The sequence below is a fragment of the Gallinula chloropus genome, assembly GCF_964237585.1.
Source record: "Gallinula chloropus genome assembly, chromosome: 3".
In the NCBI taxonomy this organism is placed as follows: Eukaryota; Metazoa; Chordata; class Aves; order Gruiformes; family Rallidae; genus Gallinula; species Gallinula chloropus.
This window is the reverse complement of record NC_140087.1, coordinates 56584820-56603988: the sequence shown is the minus strand read 5'-3', so window position 1 is coordinate 56603988 and position 19169 is coordinate 56584820. Positions and strand designations below refer to the sequence as shown.

Below are 19169 nucleotides of genomic sequence, written 5' to 3'. Positions count from 1 at the left end.
TATATGCTGTCTAAAACTGCCCGAGGCAGGAATAAAACCAAAACAAATGGCTGCTTTTAAACTCTTGATTTGCATTACTACAGCCAGGCATACAAGTGCCATCTTGTTTGGTAGAAGAATTCTTCTCCTTTGTGTAACACCTAAAAAACAGGAAATCTTTAGAAGCTCTTCTTATGGGTCTACATACTGGAGGAAGGCGACTGCAAAATACCAGACTATTTGATTGAGGGTGGGACTAAAAAAGCAGATTGTCAGCTAAGATCAATGGGCTGGGTTCTCTTGTAGAGGTAGAACAGTGAGTAGATGCCTTGGAATGCACAGCTTAAGGGGAAAAGCAAAATTTTTTGTGAGACTTAAAGATTTGTATTTAATTCTTCCCCTGAGAAACTGTACTTTGAAGAAGATCAGGATGAAGCAGGGGTGTTCTTGGGTGAGGTTTTTTTATTTTTTTGGTTTTTTAAATCTTGGAGGCATCACCGTTAAGCACTATAGAATTTGCTCCAAAGACTGGACTGCACTGTGAAGAGCATCTTAAAGAGGAAAACCCCACCCAGTGATATTTTTTTTTTTTCTTGATTCAGAAACCAAAAAGGGGTGGGGAGATGAATTACAGAAAGCAGCCTTGATGCTCTGATGTCAGAAATCTGAAAGCCACAAGAGTTCAAGAGGAAAACTGATTAAGAAGAATGAGCTTTAAATTCTCCAGACTAAGATCTGACAAAACCTGAGGTGGTCATATGAACACATATACACCCTTGTTAGACTCCCATTAGGCTGTTAAAGTGGCTGGGTTCTGGCAAAGGAAAAAAAGAACTTGCAAAGAAAAAATATTTTTGCGGGAAGTAGTTAAGACACTGAATTAGCTGACAAATAATAGGATTACATTTGTAGAGCTGCAGACATTTAAGACATTAATAGTCATAAACTTGCCATTTTTGGGGTGATTAAAAAAATAAATAAATTGAAGAGGCAGAGACATCATTTTCCAATAGTCCCTGTGATGCCACAAAATAAGCTCCTGAGTTCCTCTATGGGGAAACCAAAGTAGCTGGCGAGTACAGAAGTTGATTTGCAGGTCAGTCCTCTCAGTAAGCAAGAGGCATCTTGGGAATTAACAGTGAGAAAAAACAGTCTCAAGATGTCTTCTATTTTGAAAATTTTATGATCATCCAAGAGACATATACAAAACCACAGAAGATGCTGCAGCCCTCATGATATTAAAGATTAAAAACAAATAAAAGTTCAGTAACAAAGAAAGCAGCACAAACCGAGAAAACACCCTTCATCTCAGCCACTGAAATGAACTTCAGGAAAAGGTCAAGTTCATCTCCTTCGAGCAGGCCAAGCAAAATCAATTAATTTACTAAGTGCTTAGATACCGTAGAGATCACAGATAAAGCTCAGCAGAACTTTGTTAATTCTACTGATGGAGACAGCAGCAACCACTGCAGTGTTACCAGCGAACACATCACATGCAAAAGAAAAAACTCTGTTTGCTTTGCATCTGCGTTTTCAAAGACAGTAACGTGGTATCAGTGTCTAATTTCATACCAACAAAAGCTACCTTGCAGAAGCATTACAGGAAAATTTCAAAAGGCCTGAGAAACATGATTCCATGCTGTGCTGACCTTCATGGAGAACGGCCTTTGTTCCCTTGGTAGACAAACACAGAAAAGCCTGTAAGATCTGTCTCCTTTTTTCCATCTGCTAAATGATTCCATCATCTCCAAAATACACTGTTGTGGTGGGTTGATGCTGGCTGGAGGCCAGGTGCCCACCCCAGCCGCTCTATCACTGCTCTTCTCAGCTGCACAGAGGCAAGAAAATACAATGAAAGGCTCGTGGGTTGAGATAAGGACAGGGAGAGATCACTCAGCAATTACTGTCATGGACAAACCAGATTCAACTCAGGAAAATTTATTTATTTTTATTCAAATCAGAGTAATGAGAAACAAAACCAAACCTCAGAACTACCTTCTCCCTACTCCTCCCCTTCTTCCTGGGGTCAACTCTCCTCCTGAATCCTCTTCCTCCTCCTCTCCCTGTGCAGCACAGAGGGATGGGTAATGGGGGTACTTCGTCACACATTGTCTCTGTTGTTCTGTCCTCTTCAGGGCGAAGACTCCTCAGACTCTTCTCCTGCACCAACATGGGATCCCTCCCACAGGAGACTATCCTCCACCAACTTCTCCAAAATGAGTCCCTCTCATGGGCCACAGTTCTCAAACTGCCCCAGCATGGTCCCACCACAGGGTTACAAGTCCTGCAGCAAAACTGCTCCAGTGTGGGCTCCTCTCTCTGTGGGTTGCAGGTTCTGCCAGGAGCCTGGTCCAGTGCAGGCTTTCCACAGGGTCACAGCGTCTTTCAGGCATCCACCTGCTCCAGTGTGGGGTCCTCCATCAGCTGCAGGTGGAATCCCTGCTCCATCTATGTCCATTGGCTGCAAGGCAATCTCCCTTTCAGTGACTAAACACCTCCTCCCCCCTCTCTCACTGACCTGGGTGTCTGCAGAGCTGTTCTGTCACAACTTCTCACTCCTCTTCCGGCTACTGTTGCACAGCAGGTTTTTTTCCTCTTCTTCAATCTGTTATCCCAGAGGTCCAGAGGTGCTACCACTGCTGCTGATGGGCTCAGCCTCAACCAGAAGCAGGTCCATCTTGGAGCCAGTTGGGCATGGGCTCTGTTGGGCACGGGGCAGTTTCTAGCAGCTTCTTGCAAAATCTACCCCTGTGTGGCTCCCCCACTACCAAAACTTTGCCACCCAAACCCAATACAACCACCTACAACTGGCTTAATTTTGAAAATTAAAGCACAGAGCTGGGAGACTAAATGACACAAACCTTTTCATAATTGATATGTAGTCCCTCTACCAACAACTATTTGGACATTTATAGTTTAAAACTCACTTCATCAAATATGTTTAACACTCACTATAGGGGGTGTCTGTGCTCATCTGTTACAGACAGGAGTTTCTGCCAACTTACAGGTGACTCTGATGACTTCAAAGGAATAAGCGTTCAATACACCAAAAATTCCCTGAAATGGACACATATGTCTGCTGCTGATGGAGGTTCTTTTCCCATATAACATTTTCTATCCTTTGCAAACTTTGCCAAGTTGGTAAACCCTCTGACACATCACAAAACCATCACCAAAACAAGAAGTGTCTAGTTGGAAGAAACAACCTCATGTGCTAGGCACTCCTAACAGGAAACAATGAGAATTCTTTTTTAAAACAGAAGTTTAGAAAGCTTTGCAAGCATCTACGAAACAGAAAAAAGTTTGTTATGGACAATCAATGCCTGCACAAGCATAGCGTGTTCTCCACTCAAAAAAAGGCAGAAAAATATATCAAAGATGGGGGAAAAAAAAAGTCAAGTCAAAGAAGTCTCAAGACAGACTAGAACTATTTTATTACATCAGGAACCACATCAGGCCATGGGCCGTAGCCTGGTAATAAAGCTCGGGAAAGTGCATACCATTCAGAAAGTCAGACAAGTCCATCATCTCAAGGTGCATACTGGAGCTGATGTACTTTTCTGTACTACTGATGTAGCACGGGTTGGAAAGAATGAGAACTAAGCCTGTTAAATCGCTTGTAGAACCAATACACTGAGAAAAGATGGCCATGAATGGTTTTATTTTGCACACGTATAGAACAACATAAATGTGTTTTGACACCTTTGAGCGAAGTTCCTTAAAGTTACATCCAAGTGTATTAATCATAACTGAACAAGCAATAAGAACACAAACAGAGCTCCTAAAACTGTGGCTTAAATAAATTAAAGACAAACATTTCTGAACCATCAATATTAGCAGATGCTCTACTTCAGTCTACTTTTGAAGCGATGTCATCACTAACTTAAAAGGACCATTTTCACTACAACTAGGGACCCTCTTTTAGACTTTCAACCAGAAAACGGGCAAAGCGAATGTCTGTTTTTCAAATGAGAGCAGTAGATGTGTCTCCTTGTGCAGTACTGACTGAAGACTGAGATAGTAAATCCTGCACAGACAGAACAGCTAAGAGAGCCGCCTGACAGTCCACTAGCATTTCATTTGCTTCGCAGAAAAAACAACAAGGTTGCTTGGAGGTAATCCAATAAACTGTTCCAACGATTATTAACAGAAAGGATTCAAGAAATGTGGAAAACCTGTTAGATTTAAAAAAAAAAGCAAAAAAAAAAGCAGCAAGGCTGAAGATTTCCAAATTTGTTCACTCATTAAATGCCTGAATCTCTAAAACCTTGCTGACATTACTTAACCTATAAAATGAAGACTCAATCATAAAAAAAAAAATCTCATAAAACACGAATAAGATCCAAAGTTATCCTCAAGCGAGGAATATCCACATTAAGCACTTTAACTTCCACTCTTTCTCCAGGACCTAACCCCAGGCTCCTTCTCTTCTTCACTTTGGAGAGTTTTGCTTCTGTTATGTTTCGCACTGGAATCAAACCAGATTTTCCCACACCGATATCAACAAAAACTCCAAATGGCGTCGCATTTTCAACTTTTCCGGTCAGAACAGCACCAATACTTAAGTCTTCCAAGCAGACAATGCTTCTCTTGAAGTCAGGTTTATCAAAATCTGTTATGAGAAAGAAGAAGCAAACATAAGACACTGGAGAAAAAGCCAGCATTATTTTCTTAAGGTTGCTTCCAGCTGATCGTTTCTAGTTATGAAGTCATCCCAAGGTAGCGCCAAGGTATTAAATACTCCTTTGCCAGGTTTTTTAAATAAAGACCCATCTGTGATAAATAACTGAATTCTTGTATACTATGAACCCCTTTAAAAGACTATGACCAATGTAGAACTAAGTCTAGTGAACTCCATGGTATGAAAATATCACAAGGGGATCAGAAGTGTGTTGTGTATCAGCCAGTGACCGAAAGATTCATTAAATGTTCTTGGAGCTAGGCAGCAAAGACAAGGCAATCCTTACTCGAGCTACATAAATTATACATAAAATTTTGTTCTTACATATTTTTCTATCCAGGAAGGTGAATACTCAGTCTCATCATATACTAAAAAATAAAAAATGTGCTGTTCTTTGGCTTGCTGGTCATTTGCATCATGACATCACACAATTAACTGCTTCCTATGACATCACATGATCAACTACTTTGCACCATCAGCTTAAAAATCACACACGCAGAGGTAACATGCTGATATATTGAAGTTCCTATTTTGCATTTAAGGGCACAGATCAATCTTTTTAACTCTCTTGTCACTTGCCTACCACTTTCTGGTCCTGCAGAAAACCCTTCTGAGCCATCTCAACAATTTTACTTTCACCCTTGTCCAGCTGCTGTTTAACCTTCCCCAAGATATAACCAGGACTACAACCCTTTCCCTACTCTTGCCTTTGAGAAATAAAATACAGCCTGAAAACATTTATAGCTCAACTGCACTGGAAATCCATCAGTCTGTAACTTGACCAGACTGTGGATCTGTATTGAGTCTGGGTGGTAAGGTAGCAGGGAGGCTACAGGGGTGGCTTCTGTGAGAACCTGCCAGAAACTGCCCCATGTCTGACAAGGCCAATGCCAGCTCGCTTCAAGACAGACCCACTGCTGGCCAGCACAGTGGTAGAGCCTCTGTGGTAACATAATTAAGGAAAGGGGGGGTCGGCGCATGGCAGAAAACCCCAAAACCAGCAGGAGCAATTGCAGCCAGAGGGAAGTGAGAAGATGTGACAGAGTAGCTCTGCAAACACCCAGGCAAGTGAAGAAGGAGGGGGAGAGGAGGCACTCTGGATACCAGAGGAGAGATTACCCTGCAGTTCATGAAGAAAACCACAGTGGAGCAGATGGCCACCTGCAGCCAGTGGAAGACCCCCTACTAGAGCACGTGGATGCCTGAAGGAGGCTGTGACCCCATGGGAAGCTCACACTTGGAACAGGCTCCTGGCATGACCTGTGGCCCCATGAACAGAGGCGCCCATGCTGGAGCGGGTTCGCTGGTCTGACTAGACAAGTTACCTGATAAAAAGACAATTTTTTTTGCAAGAAATGCCTTGCAAGACCTTAGTTAAAAATTCTTTTTAAAATAGTGTGTGGAAAATATTCTATTCTTTTCCTTTCCCCAGATAATTATCCCATTTTCCTTTGTACTAAAATCATTCAGGAAAAACAAACAACATAGAGTTTCAATTAAATGTAAGAGGATGTGTGGGAAGCTACTCTGTCTCCAGTGCCCTGATGTGACATCTCTGCTGTTGGGAATAAGGAAATTGAATCTTAAACCAGGATTATTTTTTGAATCAGGGTACAGTACAAACCATTCAATCTGCTTGAGCTCTGTTAGATGTGATGCATTTCCTCACTGACAGTCACTAAAGACCATGAATTACGACTACACAAGTCTGCTGGGCTGCCTACTCCAGTCACAGAGTCTGTCTTTAATAATACTGAATATACTGGATCAGCCGAATATGACTATTTCCACCAAAGTGTCTCTTTTGCTTTTATATCATCATATGTCCATAGTCTATCCTACTCTCATTTAGATGTAAGACCACCAGAATAGAGACATAGAAAATACACATTTTTCAAGATCATTAGTGGGCAATGTTTACAAAATCTGCAACAAAACTATTAATGAACCCCAAAAAGGGGGACAGAAGTGTTATTTTTTAAGCATAAGTTTATTAATTGTTATTACAATCCTGCATCTTTGCTGCCTACCTTTATCTCTTACTGTCATAAGAGAAACCAGCTGTAGAGTTTCATTAAACAACAGCATCTCCAGATGTTTAGCTTCAGTGCTTACCTCATCTTTCTTCCCCTCCACCTCAAACCGTTCAGCACTACTACAAACTTTTATCCAAGGTAGGCCATGAGCCATCTGCTCCAATTACACTTGTCTCCAGGAACTAGTGCAATAAAAGAGCAGAACCACACACTACTATGCTACTGCTCCACAGACCTTTATTAGTACTGTTTCAGCTTGGTCTCGGCATTCTCCTCCGTGATGGAGGGCCAACACAGATTTAATCAGAAGAGTCAACATATTGAAACCATTTCATTTGTTAACAGCCATACAAGTCCCCTTCCTACGGCTGAAAATGCTATGATTTAAGACAGGATTCACACTCCTTACATACTGAGCTGGAAACAAACATCTGACTATGATATAGTTTTTACCTTGACTGAGAAAAGAAATGGCGTCACGTGTCCATGAAAATCTACTACTGACTTCAGAAAAAGAAAACGTGCTGGTTTAAAGCTGGCATGTAGAACAATCAAACCTAGACTAAAACCTCCAAAACAAAGGTTTACCTGTCCGGATGTCAAAGCCTTCAGGCTGAGTCAGACCATCGATGATCAGCTGCAACGTGTGCACCGTCGTATTTAGCCTTCTGGCTGTGCCTTCTAGTCCTTCCTTTTGAATCACTGCAGTTACTTTATGCTGCATATCTGGTTTTCCTATGTCATTCATGTTTCCCCCAATGAAAGATAAAAACCTGGGAAGTTCAAACAAAGAAACAGAGAGAGAGAGAGAGAGAGAGATTTGTAACATACTTTAGTGGGAACTGAACCTTGGTTGTATTTAGGGGTTTTAATTACTTTTGCACTGACGCGTGAACAAAACTTTTGACAAAAAATATGAACAGTAAACAGTTTCCCAAGTGCATATCCTCTCAACTCACTCACACATGGAAACTTAGAGCCCATCTGTAAACGTCTGTCTCCTTGAATAGGTTTCAAAATGTAAATCCCTTTTCAGACCGATGATTTAATCGAAGGTTGAAACAAAATCTGAATGTGATGTGAAAGTTCCCCAGATGTGAGAGTTCTGCAATACTATCATTTATATTGTCACTCTCATTCAAATTAAAAAGAATGGCAATTTCGTAAAACAACAAACATTTAAATTTTAAATCAATATGAACAATCTTTAACCAAATTTAAGAAAAAAATGAAATACTTTTGCCTGTGAATCTCACACTTAAGAACAACTACTTTTTCAGAAACTAGATTATCATCAAGTCAGAGTAGTTACACAACACAAACATCCTTATCATCCCCTGTTGTCATGTACATAAAACACATTGTGGACTGAGACAAATTTGGACTGGCATCTAAAAAAGCTGAAACTAAATACTTTAAAAATAAATATGTCTTGATCTGTGATGTCTCTTTTTTTTAAATAAAAGAAAAAAAACCAAAACACACTTACTGAGGTTTTCAGTTCAGCAATGCTGGCATATGTGTGAAGTGCAGAGAGATGACAAAACTTCACATGCAGACCCTACTCCTTATTATCAGTAGTGATGTCTTAGAGAATGTTTATTTAGCACTGACTGAATATCCTTAATTTACTGAAGGACTTAAAACTGCAGAACCAGTCTTTACTGGATATAAACTAACGAAAATGAGGATGCAGCTCATAAGAGCTAAGCTACATTGTGCTACATGAAACATTTTGTTCTTTCTCCAGCTGACACTTCAGTTACCTGTTCTGCTCTGCCTCTCCCATCCTGCTTTACCATGGCCCTTACCGTTGGAGGGAGGCACATGGTTTTTTGTGTGCTCACCACCACAGCAGACAGGGTAGAGTTATTGTCCCTGTACTCCAGAGTATGAGTAAGCATTCCTTCCACATTCCTACAAGAGATCCTTCCTTCCTGTCCTTATCCCACTTCACAACAGGTGTAAACCAGAGGGCACAAGAGTGCTTCACCAGCAGGTTCATGTCCTGCACTTGGGAGTGGTGGGAGACATTCCAGCTCCGTAAGACAGCAAAAGTCCCTTCCCACTCAAAAATACATGCTGTGCTTTTTTATCGAAACCTGAGGCTAGTATTTCTTGTGGCAGGAGACACAATGGGGGCTTTTTTGGTTTTATTTTGTTGTTTTCCTTAACCTGAGGAACCCAACAGACATGTTTTCAGGTGGAGTATGATAAGTTATATGCACTGAAATACAAAATTAACTTTTGAAAAAATACAAAGGGAACATAATTAAAGTAAAACCCAACCTTCAGTAAAGCACAACATTAATCTTTGAGCGCAAGGGCAAATCTTCAATCCAAAATGCCCACTGATTTCATCAAAAGGAAGACATCAGTTAAAACTGCCTGTCAGGATTTCCACTTTTTTAATGAATTCAAATGCAAGCATGGTGATTTAAGTGTACTGTTAGCTCAAAGACATACGTCTGCACCTAAGAGTGATAATTTTCACATTAATTTCCTTAATGCATTCAGATCATTCTGGCAATGCATGAAGAAAACAAACAATAAAGATTCAGTGGATGATACTGTTCTCAGGATTTAGTGAATTTTGTTTCAACTGATTGTATTTCAGCTTTTGACATCACTTTCTGAAGTAGTTGGAGGCAGTTTGGAAACAAAGTAAATATAAAGAGTGATTCAAAATTGTTTACAGTATTAAAATACAAATTTTGTTAGTTTCTGTAAACTAACAAAACACCACTCCTCAAACATTTTGTCTGGTAAGAGTCTATATACAAAAAATATCAGACCTTCTATGAAAAAACATCTGTTGGTCACAGAGCACTAAAAGCAGTTGCAATGACACAGACAAATATAATAAACACAATAAAATAACAGACTAAATGAAAACACGCCTAGGTAGGGGCGAAGTGCTCTTACAAAGCTGCTGGGGGCTGCTGGCTGCTAAGGTTGACGGATGGACAATGCCCCCCCAGAGCACTAGTGACAGGCGGCAGCTGCCCCAGCTTTGACTGACGTGCCAGATGTAACGCGTCGACCAGTCTCATGACTCAACCTTCTAAATAATATATGCTTTACTGACCGCCCCTATAAACAAGTTTGCTGACATTCACGTACTTGGCTTTGTTTCACTTCAAATGGAAATTCAGCCTGAGCGCCTCTGAGTAACATTTATTCACCATTAGGGTTTTGCAGAGGTGCATTCACTTTGTAAATCACTAACGGGGTGGGTTTTGCTGCAACCACATGCAACAGCCACCCATGGATTAAAAAAGAAGGAAAAAAAAAAAGCCTGTTACGTCCGACACTGTCGCCTACGGATAATTCGGTGAGAATGCGCGGTTTTATGTGCAGGCTGCTGGACAGAAAACCAGCCCAAAAGAGGGCACAACCCAGGTTCCTGAGCCCTGAATGACTATTCATGAAAGTTATTTCGACACCCTTTCTCTACCTCCCCCCACCCTCCAGGAATCCAAATGAAAGTATTTATCAGATTTTAAAAAGAATTCCTTGTACAGATAAGGGCAGTAGGTTTGGGCCCTGCAATATTGATTACAGTTGTTTAAATAACTCATTAATATGGTTATTGCTCAGAAAAACCTTTGGCTCCACCTGAAGATGATGCTTAGACGTGTGCCCAAGTCTGAGCAGATTAAAAGACGCACTGACCTCAGCAGGATTATTAATGTTCTGAAAATCAGGCATTTGGTTAAGAGTATTTCAGAATTACAATGCACATAATAGGCAGAACAGAGCACTGTAACAAGGCCCAGTGTGCACAGACACACCAAAGAGATAATCTTCACCTGGAGCAATGTATTTATTTTTACATTTTTAGGTTAGGTTTTGGTAAAACTTACGTATTAAGATATTTCCAAAAAAAAGCAATTTCTTAGTGATTACAGATGTAGCCTTTAAAAATACTGCTGAGTCTGGTTATATATTTAATGTATCATGTTCTCTCAAATGAACACAGCCTGAGGGCACTTAGAATAAAAAAAAAATCAATATAAAGCACAAATCTCTGACTGAACAGTAGCACATTACATCGATCATTTCTATTTTTAAATGTCATTGCTAAGAACTAAGTTAAATGTTTCCTTAGTAAAATAGCAACACAACAATTTTATTCGAGAGTTATTTCAAGTTCAGAAAAAAGGATATAGTTGGTAATAACACTGGGCTGTGGCTAAGGGGTGGGGGGTGAGGGGGTGGGAAGAAGGTTTCCGTGAACTTAGATATTTTGATCTTCATAATGGTAAACTTATGGCAATTTTTGAAAAATGTCACATGCCAAATTTGTAAATGACAGTTTCACAGGAACATGAATAATCTGCAAAAATGAAAGCCCTTCAAGTATTTTCCTTGCGACATATGTGAACTAAATAGCAAGTTGTGGTACCTCAAGTGCTATGCTTATCTACTGAAAAGATAAAACCTAAAGACAAGTTAACAGAAACAGAAATGGGAAAGACAAGATTTTTTTTTTCTGACGTGAGGTCATTCTTGTGAGATACACTATCCTTATTTCTTCAAATGTTGAGTGTCTGAGTGGATGGTGAACTCTCTGTTCAAGGCACATCAACTCAAATAAAAGCTGCCTGAGCCTTTGGAGAATCTTTCACCACAGAGCACGACTGAGCTGGTTTGGAGACTTTGAGTTTTACAGTTTTGAGACTTAGAGGATACTCAGAAACCTCTGCAACCGCCTTTGTTTTAAAAGAAATATTCGCAGCCTTACAGGACCTGCTGAGAATGGTCATGGCTAAATCACTGATGTTTTTATTTAATACATAATTTCATCCATCTTACCCAGATAAAGACAGAAAAGTAGCATAAATGTAACAAATAACCACATCATGTTCACTTAACATACACATCTGCACAAAATTATAGCACAGCCCTCACAATGCTTAAAAGATAATGCAAATTTCAGTGGAATGTAAAAAACAGTCAGAAACCAGCAAAAATATTACCAAGGGAAGCCTTCAGTAAATTTTAAAGAAGTTACTTTAAACCCCCCAAAAAGCTTCTTATAATGTGCAGGAGTTCTAAAGCTTTGCAAGGGTTTTAGTCACAGTCATTTCTGTTTTATGTAATCATTTCCAGCAACACGACTTAAGAGCTGGGAGTACTGGATTCATTACATTAAAGCAACATGATACGCCATTACATCTTGTCACAGTGCACACATGAATTAATGGTAATGCAACATAATCACTCTGAAAACAAAACAACTTTACATTAGCATGTGCTTTCTTAGGTAAAATGTACATTCATGACAGTAGTGCAAACTTCAGTTATGCAGACATTTATGTTTTAGTAACTTTGAAATGCAAAAGCATTACTTCTATAACGCAGATGACTGTTGCTGTTCTCACTAATGACAGGGGTCCCCAGGTTTTTACTACAGATAGAGACTTTATATCTGTATCTACAGATATAGATCAATATATATATAATCTCTATCTCAAACATTACTTCGGCATTACCCTCTGCAATTAGTTGCCGGACACAGAAAGTAAAAGTTTCAAATATATTTCAAACTACTTACACGGTTTAGCCAGATAAGGTTATTTAACCAATATGTTTTTCCTCAAATACATGAATTATCAATACCCCAGAGCATCTGACTGCGTGCAGAAGACCAGGAAAACCCTCAGTTTGTGTCGTTCTGAACATACACCTCTAAGAAACAATGAGTTTCTAACTGAGCGAAGCAATCCTGATGCGGTTGCACTGCCGCGTAGCCCCTTTGTGGCCACACCGCTAGGCACGCTGCTGCTCGCTGCCCTCATGACTACAGATATATCACGTAACTGAAGCGTAACCCGAGATACAACACAGTGAAACATGATTAGTTATCCGCAAAGAGTTACTACTACAGTTAGGGGAGAATGCTGCATAAATATATATATATGTATATATATATATGTTTGTCTTTTTTTTTTTTTTTAAAGTGTTGTTTAAGTTTAAAAAGTGTCAACAAATGAAAACACACTTGATTTTAATGTAACTAGAGGATAAATCTTTGTTATTCCTAAGTTGTTCTAATCATTCTTGTTAACTGCATATTTCACACCACATAAAGCATTTCAAATGTCTTTATCAGGTGGGCAATTAGCAGTGAAAGCCTTTTCTCCTCTGCTATTTAATGACAAGGTAACTTTCAAAAATACATCCTCTAAAAATCCCGCTACTAAGTGAATAGTCAGACCTGCAAATGTACTGGCCTTCTCAAGTGATGACTATGAACTATTATTTATTTGGATTAATGCTCCTAATTCTGCAAACGTCCTCCTTAAATAAGGTTAGCTGTTTCTCATTAGGAACAGTCATAAGGATTCATTGATTTACCAAGCTTAACTTTTTTTAGGCATTTTAAAAAGAAAGTAGACTTTACTGAGAAGCATTTTTGCGCACATTAAATAGCTTGAATACACACACGTGTGAGTATAGGCAATTAGTGTCTTCTTGAAGTCAATAAAAGGTGTTTCTGATGACTTTGTGGGGAATTCAGGGGAAGGCATCCTACCACAGTAAAAACTCCTGTCATTATGTAGGGTGCATTAGTAGAATACAACATTTTGTTTTTGGTGCTCCAACACTGTACCAAGTAACCGATCTACTCCCTCCTCAGCTTCTATCTACATTAAGCAGTGTTGCAGATGCTCAGTGACAAGAGACCTGGACAGAAGCAAGCCAGCCCAGGAGAGAGCTGGAAATGTCATCAAAGGACAAGCACGCAGTGGCATAAATTCAGGGCAGGAGAAGACAAACTCTTGCTTTTGGTCGTCTCTCCCTAACCAACAGATTTTTCCTTCTCCATTTTCTTATGTGTCAATACATGCCTCCAAAGCCAGCAAGTGCAGCTTTTCAGCCCAGCAACTGAGATACTGAATCAGCATCTACATCCACTTGTGTAGGAGAGTGGAAGAAACACCAGGAATATTTGAAGTGGTCAATTCATCTACAGTGAAATGCATTACCAACACAACGCCCATTACAGCAAAGGATTTAACTCCAAATGCTGTTCTTTGGTGAGGAACAGGCAAATTCACAAGGGCTTTGCTGTAACCTTGTAGGAGGTTACAGTCCTTCTGGGGTATCAACACATAGGGAAGAGTGAGATGTAAATCTCTGCTGCAACTCACCCTGCTCAGGAAGTCAAAAGCTTCTCTTAAGACATAAGCAACGACAGTGAGCTGAAGTGTCCTCCACCACAGAGACTCCTAAACCAGGGTCATTACCCAGCGAAGATCCCCACCTGTGTTACGCTAAATTATAACTTTGTCTTTTATAAATATTGGTAAAATATTTCTATGTCAGGCTGAAATACAAGCTGTCTGCCAGATGCTGCAATTTGTGAGCAGCAAATACAAATTCCGAGTGCCAACTTTTGGCAAAAAGCATTTTTATGAGATTTAAATAAAAATCTCTAAATGTTTAAGATTCAGTCACATGAAACCAACTGCACCCAGCAGACTGATACAACAAAGAAAAAACTTTGCGTTTTTCTTTCCAGCGTTTTGGTTTACAAGCATAACCTGGTTGTAACTTCTTGGGACTTCCTAAACGTCTCCTCAGTTTTCCTAGCAGTTCTTTTACAATATGTACCAAGAAATTGGATATGTTCTACACGTTGTATTAATTGTATGGAGAAGATTCTGCCACTATAAACTGGTTTTGACATGTAGGCTTTTCCAAAATAAAACATAGTGCTGCTTTGCAGGAAAATATACTGCCTAAAAAGGTTTTTTCTGTTTTTTAAAAAAATTAACCTTTAAGAAATTGTGATTCATAATATTTAGAGGTGCTTGTAAGCTTGATCACTGAACATGACAAAGCCAAGCTTTGACAGCGTGGAAACCATGAACAAAAATGTTTTGATCAACTGCAGAGTGTGTTAAATCATCAGTAGGATGTTTTCCAATTAATTTAGAGAAATTGTACAGATTTTAATTTAAGAAGTTTAAATGCTATAAATCAATCATACCAGCACCATTTGTGCCACTGCAGTAAAGATTACATCAATGTTTCCATTACAAAACCCCTATTTTTCAGGGGTTTCCAATTCAGCCATAAAAATTGGCTCCAGTCTAAGGCTTGGCAACCAAAGTCACCACTTGGGAGCAATTTTTTAACCAATTTTTTTCTTTTTTTTTTTTTTTTAATGGATTGGCTTTTCACGCTACAAAATAGTTCAGAAAAAGAAAATTAGTGGTTTCATATTTTGGTGAACTTCTATCCCTCAAAAACATTGTTTTAAAAACTGATAATTTTGCATGTCATAAATCTGTAATGTGGACTGCTGCTTTTGGGTAATTTGGAAAGAAGTAGTGGATAAAAATCACCGGCTTATTTTGTTTAAAAATAAATGTAACTTCCCATGAAAACTTTTAGTCCAATAAGATTTTCACAAATTACTTTCTCATGGCAAGATGTGGTAGGCATTGCATAAAGAAGCCTTTATAACCCGTTTATGCGGCATCTATTCCATTCGTTTTAATTTATGTGGTAAGAGGTATGTAATACTGTATTTTGATGCCCTGAATTAAAACTGCCCATGATCTTAAAGACAAAAATTCACCTCTTGGGTAGCAGAGATCCACCTGCGCACTTGATGTGGGCCCTGACAAAATTCTGTGTAAGCCCAGAAAAAGAAATACTTTGAAAGCAGCAAAGAAGCAAAACTCCTTTAAAATGTATTTTGTTTACAAATATATGTATTAAATAATGATCCTAACCCACTTCTAATAGTCTCTTTTTTTTCCACTTAGGCACATTAATTTTAATTCTAAGAATTATCAATTAGGTTTTAAACCTAGTTTAATGCTAATATGTTAAAAAGACCTTCGTTTGTCTTTCGATTTCATTAAGGCACCTCCAATCAACAACATGAACATAATTTTATCTTCAAGCTCCCAGAAGCTCTCTCATGCACACAGAATCAGCAAAAGAGAATTCCAAGCCCAGTACCACCCACTGCCTATCAAAGTCAGCAAAACTTGTCAAAAGCCTCGACAAGCTTTGGATGAATCTTCCATGCAGTCTGAATTCCTAGCAAAATTTTTTCTGAACTCATATTTAGGCAGTAAATTGGTTTGGAAAACTGTTTCCCTAAGTTCTGAGAAGATTCATAGCTCATATGCTTTTTTGAAAAGTCATTTAAAATATATAATTAGTGCTAAATTATAGCATTAGTTGCTTGAGGGGAGGATGTCTGGTTTATATTTAGCCCTTATGTCATCAGTGTCAATTTTTAATACTGTACTTCTTGGCCTTTGTTAGTTTGCTGGAAAGCTCTATTTTCTTTTCTCCAAACAGCTATTTGCAATGAAAAAACAGTAGAGATATTTGCTCCCTTCCCCACATCATTCTGTGATATGTTAATCTACACCAAGGACAGTAACCTACAGTCTACACCAGGAAAGTTATCTCCTTTGTATTTAACAAACTTCCATATTTTCATTGGAAGAAAAAGAAAAATACCACTGAACACAGAGCACTTGGAGGCTTTATTTTAAACACATCAAGCTATGTGTACCTAAACTCATAAATGTAACCAATAAGGCAACAGAAAAAGCCTAGAGAAAACAGGAAAGACTGCTTCAGTTAGTTACAAAGAAAATGCTGCACCTATGAGTTTTGGTGTTCCAAATACTGTTATTACGCTTTGAGATTTGTTTTGATATTGACTGGTATTATTTTGCACCCCCCTCCCTGTACATTATAATAACTACAATGTGTCCTTGGATTGAAATACTTCACCTGAAAATTCAGTCTGGGAAGGCATAGTGTTGGGTGAGAAACAGAACAGAGGGCGAGTGGCACAGCTGGAAACTTACTTTAAAGTTGCTGGGTCAGCCAAAGAGAAGTGACATGATGACATGACAGGTAGCACTGCTCTGTAATCATCATGTCATACTTCTGCAATGGCTTTGCAACTCTCCAAGTCCAATGAGTTTGACCCTAGGCATATTTCAAGTCTCTGAGGTACCTACTAAGCAGTGTTGGTTGTGCAATAGGCGTCAGACGCCTCTCAATGGCACATAAGCCTCTAACTCAAACCACTATCTTTCAGTTGAGATGTAAAATGTGTGTTCATTAATTTTATATTTTTTTTGTTATAAACAGGAAGCACAACTTTGCTTCTCCAGGAATCATATTCTCAGCAGAGATAAGAACCCTAAAGCATCTAGCTACTGCTGAAATTAGCTCCAGCACATTTTAAGAGAAGAACCTGTTCACCACAAATCACTTAAAATAAATACATGCTGGTTTCTGGTAGAAGACAATGTTTTCTCAAGAGGACAAGCAGAGTTCAATTTCAAACAGGGCTGATGATAGAAAAGATCCAATCTTACACCAGCATTTAGCAGCTGCAGAATCCCCTAAACAGAGGCACACACAGATTCCTAATTACTTTTTTCTGACCTACAAAAGAGCCATTCTCTTCTTTTAGCCAAAGGTTGCTTAATAAAACCACCATGGTGTTTATGTATTTGGGAACTTAATATATAGATCTGAATTAGATCTCACAATATCAGAACCTAATTTTAAAGGCAAGTGATAATAATGACACATGGTCACATATGTCTGTGCATTTGTGTGCACACTCAAACACAAAAATGAACAAGTTGTGGTGGTTAAAACTCACTAAGCATAAAGTTTGTTTGGCTGAACATAAGCAACCATGTAAAAGCAGGTTTTTAATGATGCAGAGGTATTATATTACCGCTGACAGAAAACTTGCATGGGTTTTGAATTAGATTATTTTAGAGAACAAATAAAATAACTTCTGAAGCATACCTTTCTCTCGAAGAAAGAGGAGAAACCATCAAATTAATCTAAGTATTCCTGTCTCAAAAGGCTGAGCAGGCTGTTGTAACAAAAATCAGTACTTTCATTTTAAAGGTTGGCAGCATCAATAGTTCAAAAGCTTTCCCACTGCTTACCTCAGTGCGATGTTGTAAGACTCTGGATGAATACAAGTTTGGTCCAAAGGATTGGGCTGTCGTGAGGCATATGGTGTTGGCTTGCTCTTCTTTTTCCCCTGTGCACCTCCTTTAGGCAAGAATGCCTGACTTCCAAGTTCAGTTTTCTTGCTACTGTCAGAAATGAAAACGGATACGTCATTCTTAATGAACAAGATCCTAGACCAGTGTCCACACATGAAAAACATGAGCAGATTTCTATCTAGTGTTAGTTCTTAAAAAAAGAAAAAAAGAAAGAAAAAGAAGCTAACCAAATAGAAAACTCCACAAAAACCCCAAACCTCTAAAACGTCATTGTGGGTGAATCTTACCAGTCCAAGTATAGCATAAACCCGTAACATTTCAATACATGCATAAATCCCTTTAAAACAAATAAACATTGGGAAGGGATTCCATTCTCTGTCAAAATTTCATCATGACACCAAGATTGTTAAGAAAAGCCTATAAAAGCTATTGTAACTTTTGTAACCTGGATAGTATCTTCTGCCTGCAAAGTGGTGACAGTTGCATTTACCTACTTGATAAAGATGTCACTAAGATGCTTTCATACTTAACTGCTGGTTCACAGACTACATCCTTCTAACTTTGAAAAACCTATGAACAAAATATCCTACCCATACTGTCTTTAGGTAAGCAAATTGCATGTATGGAACAAAATGTGAATGCTGAAATATCACAAGTCATTAAACAACACTTTTTGACTTCCTATATTTAAATTTCTGAAGAATTATGTTTTAACATGGGCCAGGACAAATAAAAAAATCAAATCAAAGCAACTCAGACCAAGATTTGCTCAGAACAGAAAAAAGCTCAAGGTCAACTTTAAGCTATTTTTGCAAAAGTATCTTAATCCAGTTTTCCTTAAAATTTAGTGAATATGGTATTGACTGCTACTCAATTAGCATTTGCATTAGGCTTTTTAAAATCTTTCTTCAATTGGCAGGATGTGCATAGCATATTTATAACTGGCACACTTCTTCCCTTTAATTTCCCTTGTGAAAAAAGGCTGAGGATACAGTACAGGCATCAAATGACTCCTACCGGCAAAGGCTCCTTTCTTCCATCTTTATTAATTTGTTTTTGTTTCCTGAATCACAAGGGGCTCCTGCTTTTGCTGAGCAAAACAGAAGGCACTGAAGGACCCAGAACTACCACTCACACTGTGGGCTCTACCTATGCATGGGCCTTAGGCAGAAATGCAGACATAACATTCCTTTTCTATATAAATTTTTAAAATGACCCCTAACTTTTTGTTAACTTACAAGTACGAAACAGAAAAACTAATTCACACAGCACACTCTAGACATCAACATGATTAGAGAATACAGAAATTAAAATAACTCTCAAAGTCCATTTGAAAAACCTTTGATTTTGCCAGCTGGGCCCACAAGAAGTGTTATGGAGGCAATACTGTTTGAGCTTTATTTTGGCCTTAAACTCCAAAGCTACAGGAGATTTTTCAAGTTATAC

The 19169-nt window shown here is 38.8% G+C and overlaps 1 protein-coding gene across 1 annotated transcript in view; it reads right to left on the bottom strand.

The window, feature by feature from the left end:
- Positions 1-3623: 3623 nt before the first annotated feature.
- Positions 3624-19169, bottom strand: part of SRBD1 (S1 RNA binding domain 1) — a 121744-nt gene continuing 106198 nt past the window's right edge. Inside the window, exons 19-21 of the mRNA XM_084261647.1 lie at positions 17661-17813; positions 7285-7469; positions 3624-4591 (exon numbers count right to left, since the gene is read on the bottom strand). Coding sequence (XP_084117773.1) covers positions 4302-4591; positions 7285-7469; positions 17661-17813 — 628 coding nt within the window. The 3' untranslated portion in view covers positions 3624-4301. The remainder of the gene's footprint in view (positions 4592-7284; positions 7470-17660; positions 17814-19169) is intronic.